At 34.4% G+C, this 21,905-nt stretch overlaps 1 protein-coding gene across 2 annotated transcripts in view; it reads right to left on the bottom strand.

Moving 5' to 3' along the window:
- Nucleotides 1–12,413: 12,413 nt before the first annotated feature.
- Nucleotides 12,414–21,905, bottom strand: part of LOC129221264 (putative sodium-dependent multivitamin transporter) — a 43,806-nt gene continuing 34,314 nt past the window's right edge. Inside the window, exons 9-14 of one of the 2 annotated variants that reach the window (XM_054855719.1) lie at nt 18,849–19,059; nt 17,335–17,489; nt 16,624–16,871; nt 16,349–16,458; nt 14,309–14,412; nt 12,414–12,747 (exon numbers count right to left, since the gene is read on the bottom strand). In XM_054855719.1, the coding sequence (XP_054711694.1) occupies nt 12,682–12,747; nt 14,309–14,412; nt 16,349–16,458; nt 16,624–16,871; nt 17,335–17,489; nt 18,849–19,059 (894 nt within the window). In that variant the 3' untranslated portion in view covers nt 12,414–12,681. Of the gene's footprint in view, nt 12,748–14,308; nt 14,413–16,348; nt 16,459–16,619; nt 16,872–17,334; nt 17,490–18,848; nt 19,060–21,905 lie in introns of those variants that run through there. The other variant, XR_008580491.1, reaches the window with a different exon arrangement.

Here is a 21,905-nt window from a genome sequence, read left to right as displayed (position 1 = left end):
CTATTCAAATGCTGGAGTAAATGGCGTATTTGTAATTCATTTGTATAAAATTAATAAATAAATCATTGCAAAGTATGTCCAATAGAAATCTCAATTTTTCTTATGACTCCACTTTTAAAGCCTGTATTGACAACTTTTAGCACTTAAACTACAGAGCGTTAATATGTGTATTTTAATGTTATGAGAGCGATCAGACATAAGAGTTACAAGGATATCATACTTTGATTTAAGTTGTGACAGTAAAACAACTTGGTCTTCAGTTGTCTTTCTAGCTTTATTTTTTCATTACTGAATTTGAATCAAAATATTGCAAATTCGACTGTCAAAGTACAGCATTTTCTTATGAAAAGTGTAATTCCTCATTTTTCGTTTCCAGTCAACGGGTATTTTTCTTCTTTTCCTTCTGATTTTGCGACGACTGACTTCTTTAGAGGAATCTTCTTTAGCAATTATTCAAATACAAATGTGACGATCAGCTACAGGCAACCAAACGACCAAACCAGCAACCGGGCCCAGCTTGGCTGGTCCTAGGTGAGTTAGTCCCCAATGAAGATCAATGACTCTCTTAAAGCTATCTACCCCCTTACTCATTAAAGTTGCTTCCAGTAAACTGTTCCAAACGCCCAAAACCCTACAAAAACAATATTTTTTCCTAATTTCCAGATTAGCCTGAGATTTGAATAGCTTAAAACAATGACCCCTTGTCCGGCTTTCCATGCAAATATTTAAAACCCATTAACATCTTTCATATTGATTAATTTAAGCAACTGAATCATGTCCCATCTGACTCTTCTTTGCTCCAGGCTATACATATCAAGGCTTTTAAGTCTGGCACCATTATCTAAATATAAAAGTCCTCTTAATAGCCTAGAAGCCCTTGTAAGAGCCCTTTACAATGAAAAAATACCTTTCTTCGAATAAGGAGACTGAAACTGAACAGCATACTAATGATTAAAGATGAGATCTTACCAAACTTATATACCTTTTAAAGCAGCATTAAGAAGAATTGACGCTGATCTACCAGAGTCATCATGCTATATTTGGAGGCTACATTTGGAAGTTTAATTCTCATTTAGGATGCTGAAGAAAAACCTTGACTTATAATTGTGTTTTTCTACTTTCAAGTTAATTATATGTAAAAACAGGGTCTTCATTTGTATTTGAAGTAATAATTTTAATGGTTTTAAATAATTCCAACTAAATGAATACTTTAAAAGAGAGAGACAACCAACTAGAACAAAGAACGCAGTAGATGCCAGTGAATGCAATAAGAAAGTGAGCTGTTAGAGCATGTGCGATTAGCGCGCTTAATGCACGTTTGAAAGCAATTACGCAATCACCTAGGTAATTCAACTAACGATACAGGGTGTCCCAAAAGGTCGTTTACAAACTTAACATGCTTGTCTGTCATATCATGATTAACAAGATTTACATAGTAACATACGTTCGCAAACACAATGCTGGCGCACTACATACACACAAAGTCAGACACTAACGGATGCACAACATGTCGCATATTTATTACACAAAAACGATTTTACACAACATTTTAGTTGTCAAGGAAGGTTGATAGCTGTTGTTGAAATTTGTTGCCATTAGCTGCCATACACGAGTCGCAACGACTCTTAGTAAGCGACGTCGTAATAACGATCCATTCCGAGAAGATTTCACCGATAGCTGCGTTGTCATTGCAACGTGAATTTGAGAGCTGGCGGGACGCAAATTTTAACAATTGCTTCAAGCTTTCCATAAAAACTAAAATGTTGGGTAAAATCGTCTTTGTGTAAGAGATATGCGACATGTCGTGTATCCGTTAGTGTCTGGCTTTAGTGCATGTAGTGCGCCAACATTGCGTTTGCAAGCACATGTTCCTATGTAAATCTTGTTCATCATGATATGACAGACCTGCATGTTAAGTTTGTAAACGACCTTTTGGGACACCCTGTATATTAAGTACTTATTTATCAAGAGTTTCATTTCAAACACTCAAAGTTTCAAATGAGAGGTAATTATATTTTATCATTTCATTTTCGACAGTTTGGTGAAAAATCAGGCAAATTGCTAAAATTCAAAGTCAAATGGGCAGCTAAAGACATTATTTGATTTAACTGAAATTTTGTATGATAAATAGGCAACTTTTCCGCATATAGGCTTTGTATATTTTTCTTTTTTTTTTCTCTCCACCCTATTGCGCAAGCCGCCGTAGGCGGCTTGGCCGAGGACGGCGCCTCAGTCAACTAATCTAGCCGCTTCGGCGGCTAGTCACTATTCTTATTTCGTGATTGAAAATCTTCAAGCGCACACAAAGGGAGCGTGAGAAAGAGATAGAAGTACTTACAACTTTTAAACTAGGAAAGTTATTAAGTAAAGTCACCGAAACATGTTGTGCAAAATCAACATTGGTCGAAGTGACAGCATTGATTTTAATCAAAATTTTCGAACATGATTTTTTATTCTTAGTTTTCTTTATTTGTTTAACATTCAGTGACGTAGATTAAAAAGTGAGATAAAAGTTTTTTATATTTTTTAAATTTCGCTGTCATAACGTCATAAAATCATATAATAATGTCATTCGAATGTTTTCCCTCAAATAATTCTTTTAAAAAAGTATCAATTTCTGAATCACAAAATTAATACGTTTAATTATTTATTAAAAAAAAGTGAAAGCAACAGAAAGAAAGAACTTTTTCTTAAGTGGAATTCACTGACAGTTAAAAATATTTATCTTATACTGATAATAGAAATGTATTCAAACTTAAAAAAATACCTAAACAAAGTTTGAGAGTTAAAACGAAACAAAACTGCTGTTTTGTAAGTGAAATAGGTCGGGCCCGACGAGAAGCCTTGTCAAGCTAGTCCGAAACTAGGAGCCCGGGATTTGGAGGGGGAAGGTGCGGCGATGCTAACGCTAAAAAAAAAAAAAGAAAGGAAGGAAGGAAAAAGGAGAAAAAAAGAAAGGAAGAAAATAGGGGGGGGGGAGCTTCAACTAAGCAAAAACGTTAAGATCAAGTTTAATTTACTTTTTTAGTACTTATTTTTGTGGCACTTAAAATAGTGTTGATTGTTTTCTAGTAAGCTGTTTTGAATTTTTTTCTTTTTTTTCTTTTATTTTCTGGGAGGGGACTCGGCGGCTTCACTGACAAGATGCCCGCATCGACTCTCCGCGGCCCTGATATAGATACGACATAAAGCTATATAGGCTAATATCTATTGTCACCTTTTGGTATTGTCTATTTCAGTTTTTTATAATATGAAAATTGCAAATACTATAGAAAATGTTTGAAAATAAATTCTTAGTTTGTGTTATTCAATTTTCCATGCATAAAAATAATGAACAATACGCGTACTGAACTTTTCACGTGATCAGCCGACATGCCGTGATTTTAAAATATTTTCTCCATCAACAAAAGTAACGCAATTTATAAAAAAAAACATAAAATTAGTTTTCCGTGTTGATAATGCTTCAATTTTCGCGATTTACATATTGTATTTTAATCTCTTTTCGTAATTCTAAATAATGATTAGGGAGCAGATGTCAGTTTTCAGGGAGAGCTAGCTCCCTTGAACATCTTTAAACACTACTCATTCTGTCCATCTGAAGGAATTTTGAATTTTCATTCTTTGAAAAAGAGACGTTTAAAAATTGTTTATTATTATTTTCCAAAAAATGAGACTGCGTCCAGATATCTTGACTGGGCTGACCACAACCACCTATTCACAGGCGCTATCCCACTACTGCACCGTGCGGGAGCTTTTGCCTGCTGCGTTTCCGCCCTGGGCCGGTCCGCTCCTCCTTAGGGCGACCTGGTGGGCCCGGGCTCCCCCGGGCCAACCATATCGACACCGTGCTTAGTGCGGACGCCTGATCGACATAGAGCGACTGAGGCCAGAACTCCCAACTTCACTCCGTCCGACAGCCTCGCCCTCCAAGCAGCTGGATTACAGGAGCACGCCACAACTCCCGGGCGGCTGAGGAGAATCTCATTGAGTTTATAAACCTAACATCAAGATTACGACACCATAATTCGGAAATGTGTAGACAACGAGTGTTGGTAAAAGAGGCTAAGTATTCCATAGTATTATTCGTTTCTTTGCAGAACGAACAATTAATATTAGTATTTTTAAACAAAGAAAGGTTTTGGTTGACATTAATGAAAAGGACAACTTTGCATCTGGCGCCATCTGTATTTAAATGTTGAATATTTTCAAATGAAGTAGCGATCTCTTATTAGATGTTTGAACAAAAGGTATGGGAATTGGTTTTTGACATTAAAAATTTGCTCCATATATTTTGTTTTCTCTTTATAGCATAGACCACCTTTCAACACAAGCGGTTCCGTTTTGGGAAAAATAGATATTGTGTAAAAGAGTCCAATCCTTTAATGAGTCGAATACACACACAGATACAGAAGGCTGAAAAATAAAAACCCTCTTTTTTATATATAATTTTTGGTGTAATTATATATAAATTTAATTGCTCAAATCATTAATGATACTTCTTTTTCCAGATAACTGCTACAGTGAAATTTTAAAATGATCCCAAGCGTTGCTGATCTATCGCCATATTCTCTGGTTGCTGCTGGAGCAGCACTCCTGTTGACTTTATTCGAAAGAACAGCAATGTGCTACCAGGTCCAAGAGATCTTCCTTATTTCGGACTGTTTCCTGAGCTAACACATGATAACTGCCATTTACAGCTCCAAGAACACAGCCGTAAATATGGAGACGTGTTCAGTTTCACTTACATGGGCAACCTCATGATTCATCTGGGAAAGGCGAAGGCGTTACGAGAGGCTTATGTGCAGAAATCTGATTGCTTTGAAGAGAGATTTACTCGCTTTAGCATATTGTCTTATTTACTTCAAATGGTACAAAGTTTTCTCATTTTCATCTGAAAAAATATGTGCTCCACTTTCTTCTTTTTAAAAGCTTCAATTTTAGTAACATTTTGGAAAACGTATTGAATAGGTTTGCATTAGCAAATAGCATTTTGTTCATTTTCTTCCAAGTCAAAATAATTTAACTAACTAGAGGGCTCAACCCTGTGCTCGTTTCGATCACCAATCCCCCTTCGCCACCTGCGGTGGCTCAATACCTGTGATAATTAATGATTTTAATGTTTTTTACCACTATGTCTGGCCCCTTCCGGTTTAAAAGAGTGAGACAAGCGTAATGGCTTCCCCTGGATGTCCTGGTTTCACTATTGACCTGGTAGGTAGTGCCAGTCCATAGGACATATGGTTACAGAAGCACACAGACAGGAATACACAGAAATTAATACACTGTAAATTCGATTCAAAAACGTTCCTGGGGAATAATGGGAAACTAATGGGCCAATTTTCACCAATAACATAACTTGCGAAAAACAAGATAATTTCGTGCTAAAGTTTAGTAATTTTCCTGAAATTGGCCTGGAATCTTTCTGGAAAATTCAGAAACCTTTCCAACCAATGCTGGCACTAACTCAAGTGCTTCAAAGAAAACTAATTATGTGCATAGTACTAGCTTACAGGAAAGCTCCCATAGCAAGATGGGCGAATCTAAGATGAAATTGAAATCAATTCGTCTAAAGAAGGCAAAAACATCCGGAGACTGCCCTTGAATGGAGTTCAGTCAATCCAGAGAGGCCGTAACTACGCTGAAAGAGAAATAACCAATAAATAAGCCTAATATATTTTAATACTGGTAGGCAAAAATGTTTTTCCCAACGATGTAAAATCAGCATTCGTAGAAGTTGTTGCGATTCAGGAAACTTTTTTGCAAAAAAAAAAACTTGTTTTTCACAAGAGCCTGGTGTAAACCCTCGAAAACCTGAAACGTTACCCGGAAGTAATCCGGGACGTTTCCCAAACATAGAAATATATATACAGAGCCTCCCTGTTTGCTTTAATTTCGCACTTTAATGGAACCTATGCATTTAAAAAAAAGTTTGATGCATTTGTTTGATAGATTTGTTTACATTTTAAAAAGTTTAATTTTATTGTTGACGGATTTGATATTTTAATGGATTTTTTAAATTAAAATCTTGCTCTATTGAAAAGTCTATTAGTAGTCAAAATATTATATGATAACGCCAAAGAAGTAACTTTCATGTACTTTTGACTAAATACGGCTGCGATTATGAGGGTTTGCACACAGTTTTTGAATGTTGCTGTCTATTAAATTGTACTGTTTGTAACAGAGAGACAAGTTGTATGCAACTTTCTGATCAAAATTGACAAGCCTCTTTTACAATTCGAGGGCAATTTTTTCAAGGTTTCAAAAAATTCTCTCAAAGAGATATTTTTAGAACTAACGAGGCATAGCACGAATCAACGCCCCAAAAGAAATCAAAGACATTAGATTTTTTCATTTATCTAAAAGTGATGTATGGGAGAATAAAAGTAAATGTAATGGGTACATAACACCGGAGCTCGAGGTAACCCTCTATTGTAGCTTGCAGTTGGGACGGCTTCAAATTACTTAACGAAGTCAATTGTAAAAATTGAGGGGGAATATGATTTCGAAAAATTAAACAAAACTTGATGACGTTTTGTAATTGATGCTGCTATCTGCTTTAGTTGGGAGTACTAGTCTTATGCAGTATTTAAGAAAAGCAGTTGTAATTGTATTTTTAAAAAAGACTCTGAATTTGAGTAACTCTAAAAAGGTAACCCTTCACCGCATATATATGGGTGAATATACGGTAAATATTTTTTTTTTTTTTTTTTTGCGTTCCCAAAGACAAATTTTCTGTTTAGTTTAAAATCCATTTATTCTCTTTTTGTCGTTATTTTTGTATTTGCAAAGATGAAGGCTAGATGATGTTTGAACTTTTTTGAATTTTATAGGCAAACGGGGAAAATGTGTCTTCAGGAGGCTACACTATTATCTTTCAAACAGATAGAGGAGTGACAAATTCCCATATCTATATATATATAAATGAATGTTGGCTGTATGTCATCCATGAACTCAAAAACTAACCGGCAGATTTTGCTGAAACTTTCACCGTTTGTTATTTTTGGTACTGGGAATGTTTATAGACCAGTTCGAAAAAAATTCGATCGATATTTCCTTTTTTATTCCAATTTAAGTCACAATCCATTGGATAAATACGAATAAAATTATCGGCTGCAGAAATTAATTCGCGTGAAAGATCTCATTGATAAGAAGTTAGCTGTTGCCATTTTTCTTGAGTTTGAACAAATAAATTCTTTCTTTATTGTTTTATGGCTTTTCATGCAACGGGGGGATTTAAAACTTTTTCTATTTGATATTTTTAGCGATTGATTGATCTTGCAAACTGCGTGAGTACAAAATTTTAGTAGAGTCACGGCTTCACTTGATACCTGGACCGATTATTATGAAAATTGCTATATATATGTATTTTTCCACGGAGAAGGTGCATAATATGCTCATTGAAGCCACTCGCCACCAGGTGGCACTGCAAAGTAGCAACTTTTGCCCCGTTCAACCGATTGTCATGAAAATCAGTATAATGATGTATTTTTTTGTTGGCGTAGCAACGCGCGTCGGGTACAGCTAGTAATCTATAAAAACAACATCACGCTTTCTTTTTACCTGAAATTGAACGTAATACGTGAATTCCACACAATAAACATTGCATTGTATAAACGTACATTTAGGTAACAATAAAGTTAAAAGATATATACGTACCAGGAGAAATACCGAAATGAATGGCTCAAACATGCTTTGTAGCAGTGCTAAGAGCAAGATGCACTATTATTTGAATTTTAATCAACCCCATTAGCTTGCTTTTAACTTAAGTCTGTATTACGCTGGTTATTACGCTGGTCAAGTACATCTTTTAGCAATTTTAACTTTAAATTAGAGCATTTTAATTTCGCCAGATGTGGATGACATAATTATTATGTCACGTGAAAATGAATATTTTTTTGTAATGTTAATAAATATTTTTCAATTTTTCTTCTTCTCTGACAAAATATGTGTTGATGTTCAATTAAGTGTATGATTATAGTAAAATACATTCTGCCAGGTTGTTTAAAAAAGAACGTTAAAAGTGTGTGCATAAAAAATAGAAAAAAAAAGGAGGTCACTTTTAACTACTTTTAGCTTCAAATGCTAAAATAAAACAGTTATCGAGAATTGACTGTGTGAGCCACAAAAAATACAATATTCTTTACTCAAAAAGCATACGATAACAAAAATATAATATGTTTTGACTAAAAAAATTCTATCGCAGTTGAAATTCGAATAGCGCATATTCACCCATATACATTTTGAATATTTGTAAACTAGGGTAAAAATGAAGTTAGAGAAAATGAAAGAAAACATTAGAAAAGTTCAGTAACGTAGTAAGATAAATCAAGGTCAGAAGAGGGTACTGTGGAATGCCATTTATTTTTCTTACAGAAATTAACACGATTTCAGATAAATTCCCTCAACCATCTAAGAGCAAATATTTTTCTCAATCCTAAATGTTTTACATGATTCAGATGTACCAATTATTATTAAACATATAGCTTCAAATCTAATAACCAGCAAACCTTGATATTTGAGAAAATATTATTTTGTAAGCAAAGGTGTGTATAAAAAATGCGTGAAAGGAAATATGCAGCGCTCAATTTCATTTTTATTGCCTTGCAAAAGAAACAACTTTGAGAGGACACAGAATTCCCAAAGGTTCCAAAACGTCTGGTCGATAAATCAGGATCCAGAAACTTTGCAAATCCTTCTAAATTTGACCATTAACGTTTTATGACGAAGCCAGAGCAACAAAGGCAGGAATTACCTGTTATCTTTGGTTTTGGTAAGATATTTATTTTATTATTTGTATTATTTAATTCACAATATTACATTTTAAAATTTCATTTTTTCGCAATTGTTTACGAATTAATTATTATTTACTTTGTTCCAAAGCCAGGAACACACCAAAATAGCATTAGACCAGCATTATTATCTTCTTTTTATGTTGACATATGCCCTGGTTGCATCAGTGATTAGGGTCCGTATAAGGTATCTAGAGACTTCAAACCAAACACGTTTCTGCCGCCATTCTTGGTAAATCTTACAGTTTTAGCCTTTTGCTAAAGCAGTTTCAGCTATTTGGGGGTCACCGAAGAGCGCGGACCCTAGGCTACTGTCTAGTTGGACTATTCAGTAACCAGACCCTATAAGTGACTCCAACGCTTATGTACTGATTAATTTTAAGTGCATGTGTTTAGCTTTATTTTCAATTTTCAAGAAAACGGATTGGTCAAAATCGAATAACGAGTGTATCTATTGTAATTATAACTCTTTCAGTTAATTCATTGCAATTTTGAACTTCGTCATATTTCGCCGACATTTTGACGTAAGGTATTGTTGTTATGAATTCATAAAGATAATTTTGTTTTACATTGAAGCACAATCATCATATCAAACATTCATGCAAAGAAAGGTGTACAACGGAAAGCTATTCAGATCCTACATGCAAATTTCAATGCTTCATTGCTAATGGTATTTGAGTATGTGAGTATGCACGTACAAACGACATGACAAAACCAGCTAAACGTGATTCTGGATGGTCAATTGACGTAAATGTGTAGGTGCTACAATTTCAAACGCTTACTAATGAGCAGCTTAAAAACTAGCTAGCTAGTTTTTAAGCTGCTAGCTAAACGATAGGAAATACTTTAGCTAGCAACTTAAAAACTAGCTAGCTAAAATATTTCCGACAATAGTAGTTTAGGTTAAAATTTTAATGCTTTTGTGAATACCGTTTCTACGTGAAAAATAACAGGTTAGACCTATAGCATTTGATGCACTTTCATTTAGCAATGGCAGCATTATGTTTATAAGAAATGTACCGAGTTACTGAACTGATACTCTTGAAGTATACAGGAATGCTTTTAAGCGTAGGAATATTTTAAATCTAATCTATATTTCCAGTGAATGTAGTATTATACATTATTTTCATGAAAAAACGAGAAGGAAAAAAAATGTGTGTTGCAAAATCACACGATAGAAGTGCTTTTTTCAATCTTAGATTTTTTTTACACTCTGAACTGTCACTTCACCCATACATTTTCTCTCATGTCACGCTCTTATTCTTTCTGCGCCTGACTGAAGTACATTTACAGCAAAATTTCACATTTTAATGAAAAAAAAACAATTACCAGAAAACTAAACAATACTAGAAATCCACTATTTGATTGCTCCCTAAAAACAATGAAAAATAATGGTACAATGTGGGTTACGCTTTTAAACTGATGAACTGACTTGAATCAAAGACGCCTGCAGTATTTGAAAGTTTCAATCCAGAAACATATGCCTGCTTAAGTTCAGCCTCGAAATTAATTTTTTAAGTGCATTTATGAAAACGATAATAGTTACTAATATTTTTTATTGTTTTTGGCAACATTTAAAAAAAGGAAGTATTTTAACTTAGTAATTACTTTTATTTTTTTTATCATACAATGAAATAGAGAGGTACCGCTATACTAATAAACTGAAGCCGAAAATGGCGCCGATGTATTCTGAGCTTTTTAGCTTCTCGCTAAAGATCTTGGGATGTATTTTGATTCAAAACATTGTTCTGAATCTCAAATGGTTGCTAATTTTAACTTATAGTTTTAATTTAGATATTGTTCATGAAACACGATTTTCAAGTTGCAGTCCAAAGTGAATTAAAATGTAAACCAATCCGCTAGCTACTTATTCAGTCCCTTTTCGCGAAGCGACCATGTTATCATAAACCCGCTTATTTTCAAACCGATGTACTCCACAATCCCACTGCGTGTCTTTTCTAATTAAAGTTATTTACTGTATGTTTTTCATTGTTTTTAACAGCAACTAAGAAACTTCCGTCACACAAAAATTTGCTGATCGGAATTTCGTAAAACACGTTCAAAGCTAAATTCCTAGGTATGTATTCATTAATTTTTTTTTCTTCTGAAACATACTGTATAACAGAACTTACTAGAGCTACTAGCCCCATCTCTTGCCCCCAGACAGGGAGAGTACTGGTTATCTCCAAATTTTTAATTTTGCCACTTACATTCTTTTACTTCTCACTATCTCAATTTTATTAATTTGTTCATAATATGTTTTAGGAAAAATGAGCTTGTACTGGAGACCCTTTGGTCATCATGGAGACCTTCCTTTTCTTGATTACAATCGTCAGAAATTTCCGCATTGCTGATGCGGAGAACCCTAAGAGTGCGCGTCAATTTTCTAACTACTGGCGTCATGGAACTAAGTCTTCATCCACGTTCAGAAAAATGATGCTTGAATAAAATATTTTTCATGGCTTTATTTTATTATTATTACTATTATTATTTTTTTTTTTGTGATTGCTTTCAGGAATAAATATCATAAGTAGTATTTAAAGTCACTGTCTAATGTTATTTTTCACGTTTAAAGACTCAACAAGAACATTAAAATTCTTAAAATCTAAAAGTATCAAACTTGGTATTTAACACATTTTGTAAGTGTCAAAAATCTGAATTTAAGAAAATTTATTAAGAATGCGCACATATGGGCACATGCATCGATTCTTTTGAGTTATTCAAAAGGCATCGAATGTTTAATATGGGTAAAGTTATATAATGTAGACATATATCAGATTTTCGTTCTCTCTTTTACAGACGCGTCACCTTTTACATTTGCTGATGCTAAATCCCTTAAAGTAGCCTCGCCTTATTTAAATAATCTATTGTAACAGAAATCAGTAGAATATACGAATGAAATCAAACTTGATGTATGAATTTCATAAGTCATGTGTTGGTAAAATCCTCCCTGTAACGGATGTCGGGTTACGGCCCTCTATCGTACTTAGCCAAGAAAATACTCCTTATATAAAAGTCACTGCTTTGAAAACAAGGAGGGATACAAGAGGGGGGGGGGCAATGGAGGCGAGTGCCCCTTTCTTGAGGGATCCTACACCTGCAGTTTTTCTAAATTGAAGTTCTAAAGCTCAAGTGTAGGCCATTTTTTATGACCTTAAAGGAAAAAAGGGGGTTCAGATCGGAACTTTTCGAAATTAAAAGTTTCAAAGAAGCATTTTTTAGACGATTTTCGATGATGCTACGGAGATGGAATTTCGAAACATTCCCCCAGAATTATTACAAAATTTAAGCTCTACAATGTAATTTTAGAACAGCTTTTTCAACGGAAAAGGGAAAGAATAAGTTAGGGGACCACTTTTGATAAATCTCTATACTTTAGTTTTCTAGATAAAAATGCTGTGAAAACCTTCTCCCCCTTCCCAAGCATGTATCTTCTGATTCATAGTAAAAGGTAAGTTAACAAATCAACCGCCCTCTCCTTGAAACATTTCTGGATCCGCCATTGTTTGAAAAACGGTTGAGATACACTTTTAGTACCAACGCATAAAACTTGGACAAGTGAAAGTCGATTTTTTTTTCAATCAGAAAGGTTTTTTTAACAAAGTTTAATTTATTACCCTCAATGTAAACAGTATTTAAATGAAAAGACATTATATGTTTTTCTTTTCTCGAATCCATAGCTGCACACAAGTTTTCACACTTATATTGAGGTCCTCAAAACATGTCAAACTCTTCATCCCAAACAATTCTTGGCATCCAGGATTTTCAAATCCCAGTGATTCTAGATACTTGCTGGATGCAATAAGTAATACTGAATGAATAAATAGTAATAATGTTCAATGATAAAAATGTTCGTTGTCCTTATTTCAGACACATTGGAAAACTTCAATTATTACAATCGACTTGACATCTCATTGTTTTTGCTGTTAAATTCCTTTAGTTTTAATCCATTGCGTTCCTGAAAAATAATGAATACATTTGTAATATAAAGTATTTTTAAATGGATACTTTTTACGCAACATAAATGTGTACTCATTTAAAATAGTTTTTAAGTAGCAATAATATAAAATCGCTTTCGTCAGCATCAATAAAATGTTATAAACGTAATTAATTCTTTTAAATACTCAAAACTTTAAAATTCAAAATTATTGTAGTAAGCATCAGTTTTGAGCATCATTTTTGCTTTGTATACAGTGTTTGTATAGACAGCAGGTGGAAAATTTTTTTTGTTCAAAACAGTTTTGCACGCCAACCTAACGTCCTTAAAACACTTAAGTAGTAGGGTGGTTCGAAAAAATCGTGTTTTTTAAATTTCGGAATCGCGTTACCTCTCAAAAGTTGAAGTTTGATATCCGCAATTGGGGGAAAATAAAAACAAATTCTGAGTTAACATCTTCAGTTCGCGCATGAGGCTGAAAATTAAAAACAAAAAAATGTTAAAAATTGAATTTCTCAAAAATTTTTAAAAGATTTTTTTTCTAATTTTTACAGTGCAACAACCATAAATTACCAGTATATAGAGTAGTTTGAAAATAAAAAAATATTTTATAGCTTTTTATAAGATCTTTAGGCGTGCATAATTCAATTTCAAATTTTAGGCAATTTTAGCCCAATTCAAGGCGTATGTGCGAAATAAAGATCTTATGTAAAAGCTGCAAAACATTTTTTAGGTTCAAACTACGCTATATACGAATAAGTTATGGTTGTTGCGCTATAAAAATTAGGGAAAAATAATTTTAAAACTTTGAAAAATTCAATTCTTAACTATTTTTTCAAAATTTCACCCTCATGCGCGAACTGAAGGTGTCAACGCAGATTTTTTTGCTTATTTTCTCCCAATTGCAGATATCAAACTGCAACTTTTGAGAGGTTCCGAAATTCCGAAGTATATAGAATCGAGTTTTTCGAACCACTTTATTAAGTAGCATTAAATTAATTTAAATGTGCGAGTAAAATATAATAAAAAGGGCTTCTAGAAAGCAGGTAACTTTCTAATGTAGTTAGCTGCTTCACAGTAGTAAATGGTATTTCTTCCACTTACAAATCCAAATAGGGCACGAGCTTTTCTTGGATTATCCCCCTATGTTTGATGACTAATATTTAAATCCTATAACTTAATGACTAACACTGCGGGGTTTATCATAAAAGTATGTGTGAGAAAAAATAGTGCATAAAAATATCTAAAATCTAACCTAATCTATTAACTTATATTATGTTCTTCTCTTGTATAAGCATAATATACGAGAAGAGGAACATAAATAAAAGTTAATAGATTTGGTTATTATCAATATGACTTAAATTTGACTAGTAATAACATACGTTTTTAAGAATTTTTTTTTTTTTTGGCTTAATTGAATTATAAATTAGGAATGCAAGTGAAGTGTGTTTCTTTTTTTTTCTTATATTTTGATCAAAGAATAACGCTAGCGTAAAAAGTATTTTAAAACAATGAACACTTTTTACCTGGGCCTGATCTGAAACTTGATGGTTAGATTGAATTCAACAAAAAATAAACTTACCATTTCATTATTATTAGTCTGCTTCTCAATTGGCTGTGAAATTTTACGTGAGAAGAACTTGAACACCGGACTTAACAATTCGTCAGGAATCTCTTGCGTGCAGGCTTATAAAAAGAAAACCCACAATTTATAGGTTGTGTAGATAAATTATTGCAATACAATCAACATTTACTGTCACATAATATAATTCAAGCTAGGGAGTTCCACCCCTGTTCGACGCCTGCGCCTCGGCGGTTGCCTCGGCGGTGTACTTCAGAGGCGTTGCCTGTCTCCTCACCACCTTTAACCTGTTCTTCAGAGCTTGCTTTTTCACATGCGCAGCACAGTAACGCAACTTCCTGATATGTTTCTTACTGTTTCAAAAACGTTTCGTAACGCATAGGAAATCGGGTTTTTACAGGACATTTCTGGTATTTTCAGAAAAATTACTATCTACTTAAAAAAGGTTTCTGAGATTTTTTTTCTAGTGATGGCCACAAGAGGGCTATTAAAGGTTTAGTTTTGCTTTCCATATAACTCATACCGGCAAGAACAGTGACGTAACTGAGGAGAAAAAGGATAATGGTGAAAATAAATGTTTTACACAATAATAGTTTTCGATATTTAGTCTCAAATATTACAAAATGTGGTCAAAAAATTGTGATGGGAAGTTTACAGGTTACATTTTGTTATCTAAATTAAAAATGCGTACTTAAAGTTCGAAAACATTTCTACTAAATTATAAAATTTTAATGTGCCATTATTGGTTATGTAGTGTCCGGCACCCCAACAGAGACATTTTTCGACCCCTCTCTCCTGGTCGCACGATTACCTCAGCCTGGTGCTCGGGTGCGGAGGAGCGAAGAAGGGATGTTTGAGAGAGGTGACTGAGGTCTGAGAGAGAGCAGCAGTGTTGAGCGCTGGCTCTGACCGGTAGTTGATCTTTCATGTTGTGCATTATGATTTATGCTGATTATTGTGTAGATATTGTATAGTAGATTAGAGAATAAATGTGTAAATAAAGGATCTTAAAATTAATCAGATGAGTTTACCAAATCTTCAACGAACCAAAGCGGAAAGGGGCAAGCAAAGCCCTGCACTCGCTACAGGTTATACTGTTTTTACGCCACCACGCACCAGTTATGAAGCAAACTCAATGCGAGTTTTGTGACTAGAAAGAGCATTACATTCAGATTTAATATAGTAGCTAGTACGTTTTCCCCAAATTTTGTGCTGTGTCACTTTCCGTGCCGGTTTGCGATATATTGAGAACATTGATTTCGACAGTTTAAATTGTACTATTTTATACTGTATATAAATGATTTCATCCTGGTCAGGCTAGACCAAGGTCGACTGGGCTACGTGACCGAGCAAGTGGTTGAACAGAAAGGGCGAAGAGGTTACGACCAAAGTTTAGCACGTGCGTAAAGTTGCTCATAGATTTAATCTAAACTAGCAATCTGTCAAAAAACTGTTCGCCCATTTAGTCAGGGACGGCAACAAATTGACTGCTTAGAGAGTTGCTGTCACAGCGCCAGACAATTTTTTTCAGAGCAGTGCGGAGAGTAGCGCTTGTCAGTGACATCGAACCGAGAGACCAAGCAAAGTCCAAAAACAGGAGAATTCGCACCTATGGAGACTTCCAAGAACTTTTAGAAAACGTAAGACATTGTGACAGCAAGAACTGCAAATAATTTTTGGATAAACTGTGGAACTGTGTGCGCTAGACTTTGTACTCTGGTCTAGATGGATATGACGTGCATCCGTAAAAAACTTAACTTGTCTTCAATAGTGTTAGCACAGTCAGTTTGATGGGAAAACCAGCTGTGATGTTTTCATACCATTTATAAAGTATACAAAGCTGTGCGTAATTCACTAGTTAAAGTAATAGGCGTCCCGAACTGAACTATTAAACGTTCTATAGTTTTTTAAACGATGTCCAGAATACTCGGTTAAAATCTTACTAAAAAATACAATGGGAGATAAAACTAATCAATTTCATCGTTTAGAAGTTTAACAAACTTGTAATACATTTAGAAACAAAATCTATAAATTACTTACCACCAAAAGCAATAAACAGTATGCTGCAAAGGTATGCTATCACAGCGCAAGTCAAAAATCCAATCGGACCTATCCACATGAAGGAGATTTTGTGCACGGAGAACTTCTTTCTAAAAATTTTAAAAGATTTCTTACGACATTTCAGTACTTCTTTCAAATGGCTTGCTATGGTATAAATATGAACTCACTAAATTCTTTAATTATGCAAGCAGCCATAGTGCTGTATTAATATTAAGAAAACATACGAGTAAAATACTGAGAATCAGTAAACTTACTCATGAGCGACTGTCGTAGAGAAATCTTCGTTTATGTTGAAAATCATTGAATTGTTGTCCATGTTTCTCGTGTTTATGTCGGGAACCACGGAGTTGTATTGCATTTTTAGTGTTGAGTTTGATGCTTCCAAATTATTGCAGCTTTTCAAAGAAACAGGAAGAACTTTTGGTCGTTCTGGAGGCTCAGGGGATCCAAAACTTATCCAGGAGGTTAAGGCAAGTGAAACCAACAACCCCACGATTACTCCCTAAAAATCACACACACAAAGAAATAAAACTAAATGCTTGAACCAAGAAATATCAGTTAAGATTCATATAATTAATTCAAGTTTTTAATTTTGTATACAGTTGAGCCTGCTTAATGGAATAGCTAATTTTCACAAAAAATATTCTAATAAGCGGGATATCCTATTAAACTGGATTAAAAGACTTCAACGGTTCGGTACATTGCAAAAGTATTACATTAAGTGGGATATTCTTTTAACCGATATTTTAATAAGCGGGCTTGGCTGTACGTAACGCTATGCAACTAAAAGACAAGTTCCAAAATATATCGTCACGTTCGTTTGCGTTATATTTCATTTTTTCCGTTTTGACTTTTTTTTTTCCTTTGGCATAATAAAAGAAAAATAACTTGATATCAGAAAAAAATGCTTAGAACCCACGTTGAGTATATATTAAAGACTGTTCAAAACTGCAATTTGGTATTACCTTTTCGTTTGCTCTTCGAGTCATCATTCCGAGAAAAAACATTGCCATCACTGGGCCACCCAGAAGTCCAAACAGAAGGAAGGTTACTTTTACTAAGTTTCCGAACTTGGATACGGAAAAAGCTAAAACTGTACCAAGAGTACCGTAAAACAGGGCTGTAAAAAATGCAATAGTTACTAATGATTGTAGTCGACCGAAGTATTTGAACTGTTATTAAAAAACAGTCTTATTAAATATGCAGTAAAGTAAAGAAAAAACAAGTGCATACAGTAATCTGCACAAAATTGCAGATTACTGTATGCACTTGTTTTGGAGTTACTAGCAATCTTTTTTTGTTGCAAAATAAGTCGGTTTGTGGATGAAAAGACATCCGAAAAAAACTAAAAACAGCTCCGAAACTCGAGTATGCAGTAATCTGAAATTTTGTGATATTAAAGCGTTGTTATTTTTTATTTTACTTTTCCAGCACAACGGTGTCTATCCAACTTTAGAAAGAGTTCGGTATCAGTATTTTTTTTAATATGTCGCCATTTACGGCCACATATCCCAGGGAAAAAATGCTGTGGTAGACCGGTACCTAAGCAGCACCGGTTGCCAGGTACACCCTGATGAGAGGTCATGGAAGGTCTTCTCTTCTTTATTTGGAAAATTTTGTCTGACGATTCTGCAATTTTGGTGACATAATTGAAAGACTGAAGTTTTTAATCGCTCGAATGTATCTTTTTCGAAGATACACCAACACATTCGGCTCAATTCGTCGAATTGAGAACTTCACCCCTCTCAACAATTTAAATTAAGGCCTCCCCTTTTAAAAATCAGCCTTTCTTAGACCTATATTGTTGGTTTTGTTATAAGTTGTAGTAACAACAGAAACTTAGTAAAACTTTCGACCTTTTTGTTTTCTAATGCCATCTCACCTAATTATTTACGAAATAGCAAATTTTTTACTCAAAAATCAAGTTATTTTGTACACTAGAACATGCTCTAGCAAAAATGCTTTGAAATTTATTGCTTACGCTTAGCCACGTGTGAAACCAGTACTGAGGCATTTCGTTTTCATTTATCTTGAGGGACATAAATAATTGAACTTCAATAACATGTAGTACAAGACTTAAAAGCGTCATTAAACTTACAAAAACAATTATTACATCGTTTTTACGAAAGAACTCTGTATTATTTCTTCCTTCGTGTCTTAAACCATAGATCCCTATGCATTTAAACTGGAACCACATAGGTCACGTATCTCACTCAATATTTTGACCATTTTTGCAATCAGAAATGTACATCTAGGACTAAAGTTTGAAGAATGAGATGTTATACAATTTAAAAGTTTACACGGTTTGTATTCCTTACGAGTTTTATGTCACTGTGGCTAACTTGAGACTAGCTGAATACTAGTTCACTTACCATAAAATTTGATTTTAAAATTAACAACAAATGACCATTGACTATGGATCGTGGAACAAATATGTCTGACGTATTTAATTTGAAAAAGTGATAACGTTAAGACTTACTGATAATTTTTGAAAGTAAAGTAGAAGTTCTTTCAGTGAATTTCTTGTTGTTGATGAAGAAAGGACGAATGAGATCCTGCATAGTTACTGCTGTCAATGAATTCACTGATGAAGACACAGTGCTCAAAGAAGCGCTGAATATTCCACAAATGCAAAGTCCAGCTAATCCAGGATATCGATGTAGAGTTGTCATCACAAAATATGGGACAAGCTAAAATTTTAAAAAATTAGAAAATAAGGCTTGAGCTGTAGTACTATTTTTGAAAATCGAATTCTTTTTTAAGAGAATGTCATAAAATCATAACGTAACTTAAATATGCTATATTAAAAAAAAGAACTGAGAAACAAATAGTTTACAGAGTTTTTTTTTTTTTTGCTGACAGTGTTTAATTGTAAATGTACGTTGTTTAAATGCAGGAGAAAGAAACGAGCTATTCAAGAAACACGAAGTGTTTAATAATACAGATACTTTTTTAAAACTGAATTCAAGGCAAGGCGTAAAAAAAAACTGCTTGGTCCTCCTGAAGGCGTTTACATTATTTTCATTATTAATTTAAGCATCAACCTTTTAAGGATCATAAGCTTCAAAGAAAAGTATTAAAACTTTCGGTACTTAAAAAGAAAAATATATTTTTTAAAAAATACATATGTATTTCTGGCTGTTAGCCAGGGCCGGACTGGGCAATCGGGCAGTCGGGCGTTCGCCCGAAGGGCCGGAGGGTCGCGGGGCTGGTAGCGATTTGTGTTTAAGCTCCCCACTTTTTTTTTTTACTTGCAGCACTCTCTTAAAAAAGACAAATTTGAAGAAACATCAAATTTGGTGGTGCCGGTACCTGGCCTACGTTTAATAGAGTCTTGGGACCTTGAGAGGCAACCAGGTACTGGATATAAGTTTAATACCAGAAGTGCCTACGATAAGGTATTTTTTGAGTGTACTCAGGACCGCGGTGAGCAAAGGTGGGGGGCACTGTCTGTTGATTTTCGAGCCTCCTATGCGGTTCCAATGCAGGCCTCTGGTTGCCGACTAGGCTGAGATGGCCTCTCGACGGGCCTGAGTGTACTTCAGGGCCGTCTTCAAAGGGGTGTAGAGAGTGATACCCCCCCTTTAGAATTCCATTCTAATTATATTTTAGTAATGCACAAAAAAAGAAGGCCATCACAGTGTTACGAAATTAGAATAGTAATAATAAATGAATAAAAGTAACAAAAAGTATTTGTTCTGCAAAATTTTAAAATATAGTGTAATCTTAAAATAGAATCATCCAAAATACTGTAATATTAAAGTTACCTAACCAAAGGTTACCAAATGTACGTTTAAAATTTTTCAATGAAAGAAAAATAGTATATAGTGTAAACTCGTGGTAAGCTTCAGTTAAAAAAAATGAATAGATAAATAAAATTGATAGATTCATAGGGGCCTCAGACATATTTTATAGTTTACATAAAATATCATCACGAAAATCACAGCTAAATAAAAAAAAATAATTTGAATTTTGACATCTTGCATTCAAATTATGTTTTTCGCAATCACGAGTGTGTGTATGTAGGCGTGTGTGTTTGTGTGTGGGGGGTTGTGTGTTTGTGTGTAGGGGGCATGTGTATAGGTGTGTAGGCATGTGTGTTTGTGTCTGTGTGCTGGCATAAGTGTGTGGGTAGTTGTGTATATGAATGTGTGTGTGGGGGGGGGGTATGTGAATGTGTGTGTAGGCATCTGTGTTTGTTTCTGTGTGCAGGCATCAAAGTGTGGATAGTTGTGTGTATGTGTGTGTGTATTTGTGTGTGTTTGTGTGTGTGTGTGTGCGTGTGTGTGTGTGTGTGCGTGTGTGTGTGTGTGTGCGTGTGTGTGTGTGTGTGTGTATAGTTGTTTATGTATGCGCGTGTGTGTATGACACGGATGCAACCTGGAGACGACTTTCGCTACAGGAGCAGCATCGTGAGGACCTGATCGACGGTGATGCCGCGGAGGGTGGCGGTGGGAAAATAAAAAGATAGGACATCAAAACAGTCAAATGAGAACAATAAGCAATCGTAATTGCTCAATAAAAACAGGAGCCACTGAAATATATTTTTGATAGAAAAAAAAGTTCAAATACAGTGGGAGAGTTTTAAAATATTGCACTAAGTATGCACCCCAGTTGATCTAAGTGTTTGAATGTTAAAAAAAAATTTAATCGAGAGATTCAGGAGGTATGCTATTGAGAAGTTAAAAAAGTTGAAAAAAGACCTAAGGTATCATTTGCTAAGTACGCCACCTCAGTCTAAAATGTTAAAAGTTCTTTTATTTGGGGCCGCAGACAACTTTGTACTCCAAATAGATGCAAAGCCGTCCAATTGCTTTGAAGAGGAAAAACTGAGGGTGGGATTTCCACTACGGTTTTAACCATAATTTCTATGGAAGAGCCTTTGAACCCCCTCTAGTCATAACATCATTGCAGATCATCTACAAGAGTGCTTCTCCAAATACCTGACATTTTCAATCACAAACATTTTTAAAATAAAAATGATTCAAAAAATCTGAAAACTTATTATGGGGAAAATAGAGGGAACTCACTTTAACTATCCTACGCCCCTCAAACTGGGGGTCAAATTTTCACACACCAGGAGAGTGACAAACAGTAAGTTTCATCAAAGGTTATCAAAAATTTAATTATAGTAATAGGAAGTAACTGTAACCTAAACCAAAAAGCATGTTATTGCATGACAAAACAAAATCTATGTAAAACCTCCCATAACAGACACTCCCTAATAACGAACATTTCTTCGAGTCCCGGTCCTTATATAGGTTTTTCCGTATATTTGCTCTGAATATCTTACATCCCTAATAATAGACAGTTTTTTTAAGAAAAAAATTCAATTGATGTGCTGAAATTCTAAACCAGCAAATTAATAACTATTTTCACATTGAGTTCTAGTGTTAGTTATTTTGAATTCTCTAGTTTAGAAAAGTATTTACCAAATTCTAGAAAGTTGTATGCTAATTTATCTAAGCCAGAAGTTTAAAGCAACTTCACATTTACTTACTCGAGCAACATTAAAATTTAAAAAATGTATAACCAA

The sequence above is a fragment of the Uloborus diversus genome, chromosome 4 (genome assembly GCF_026930045.1).
Source record: "Uloborus diversus isolate 005 chromosome 4, Udiv.v.3.1, whole genome shotgun sequence".
In the NCBI taxonomy this organism is placed as follows: Eukaryota; Metazoa; Arthropoda; class Arachnida; order Araneae; family Uloboridae; genus Uloborus; species Uloborus diversus.
Note: the sequence above shows the minus strand (reverse complement) of the source record. Positions and strands in the feature narration are given on the sequence as shown.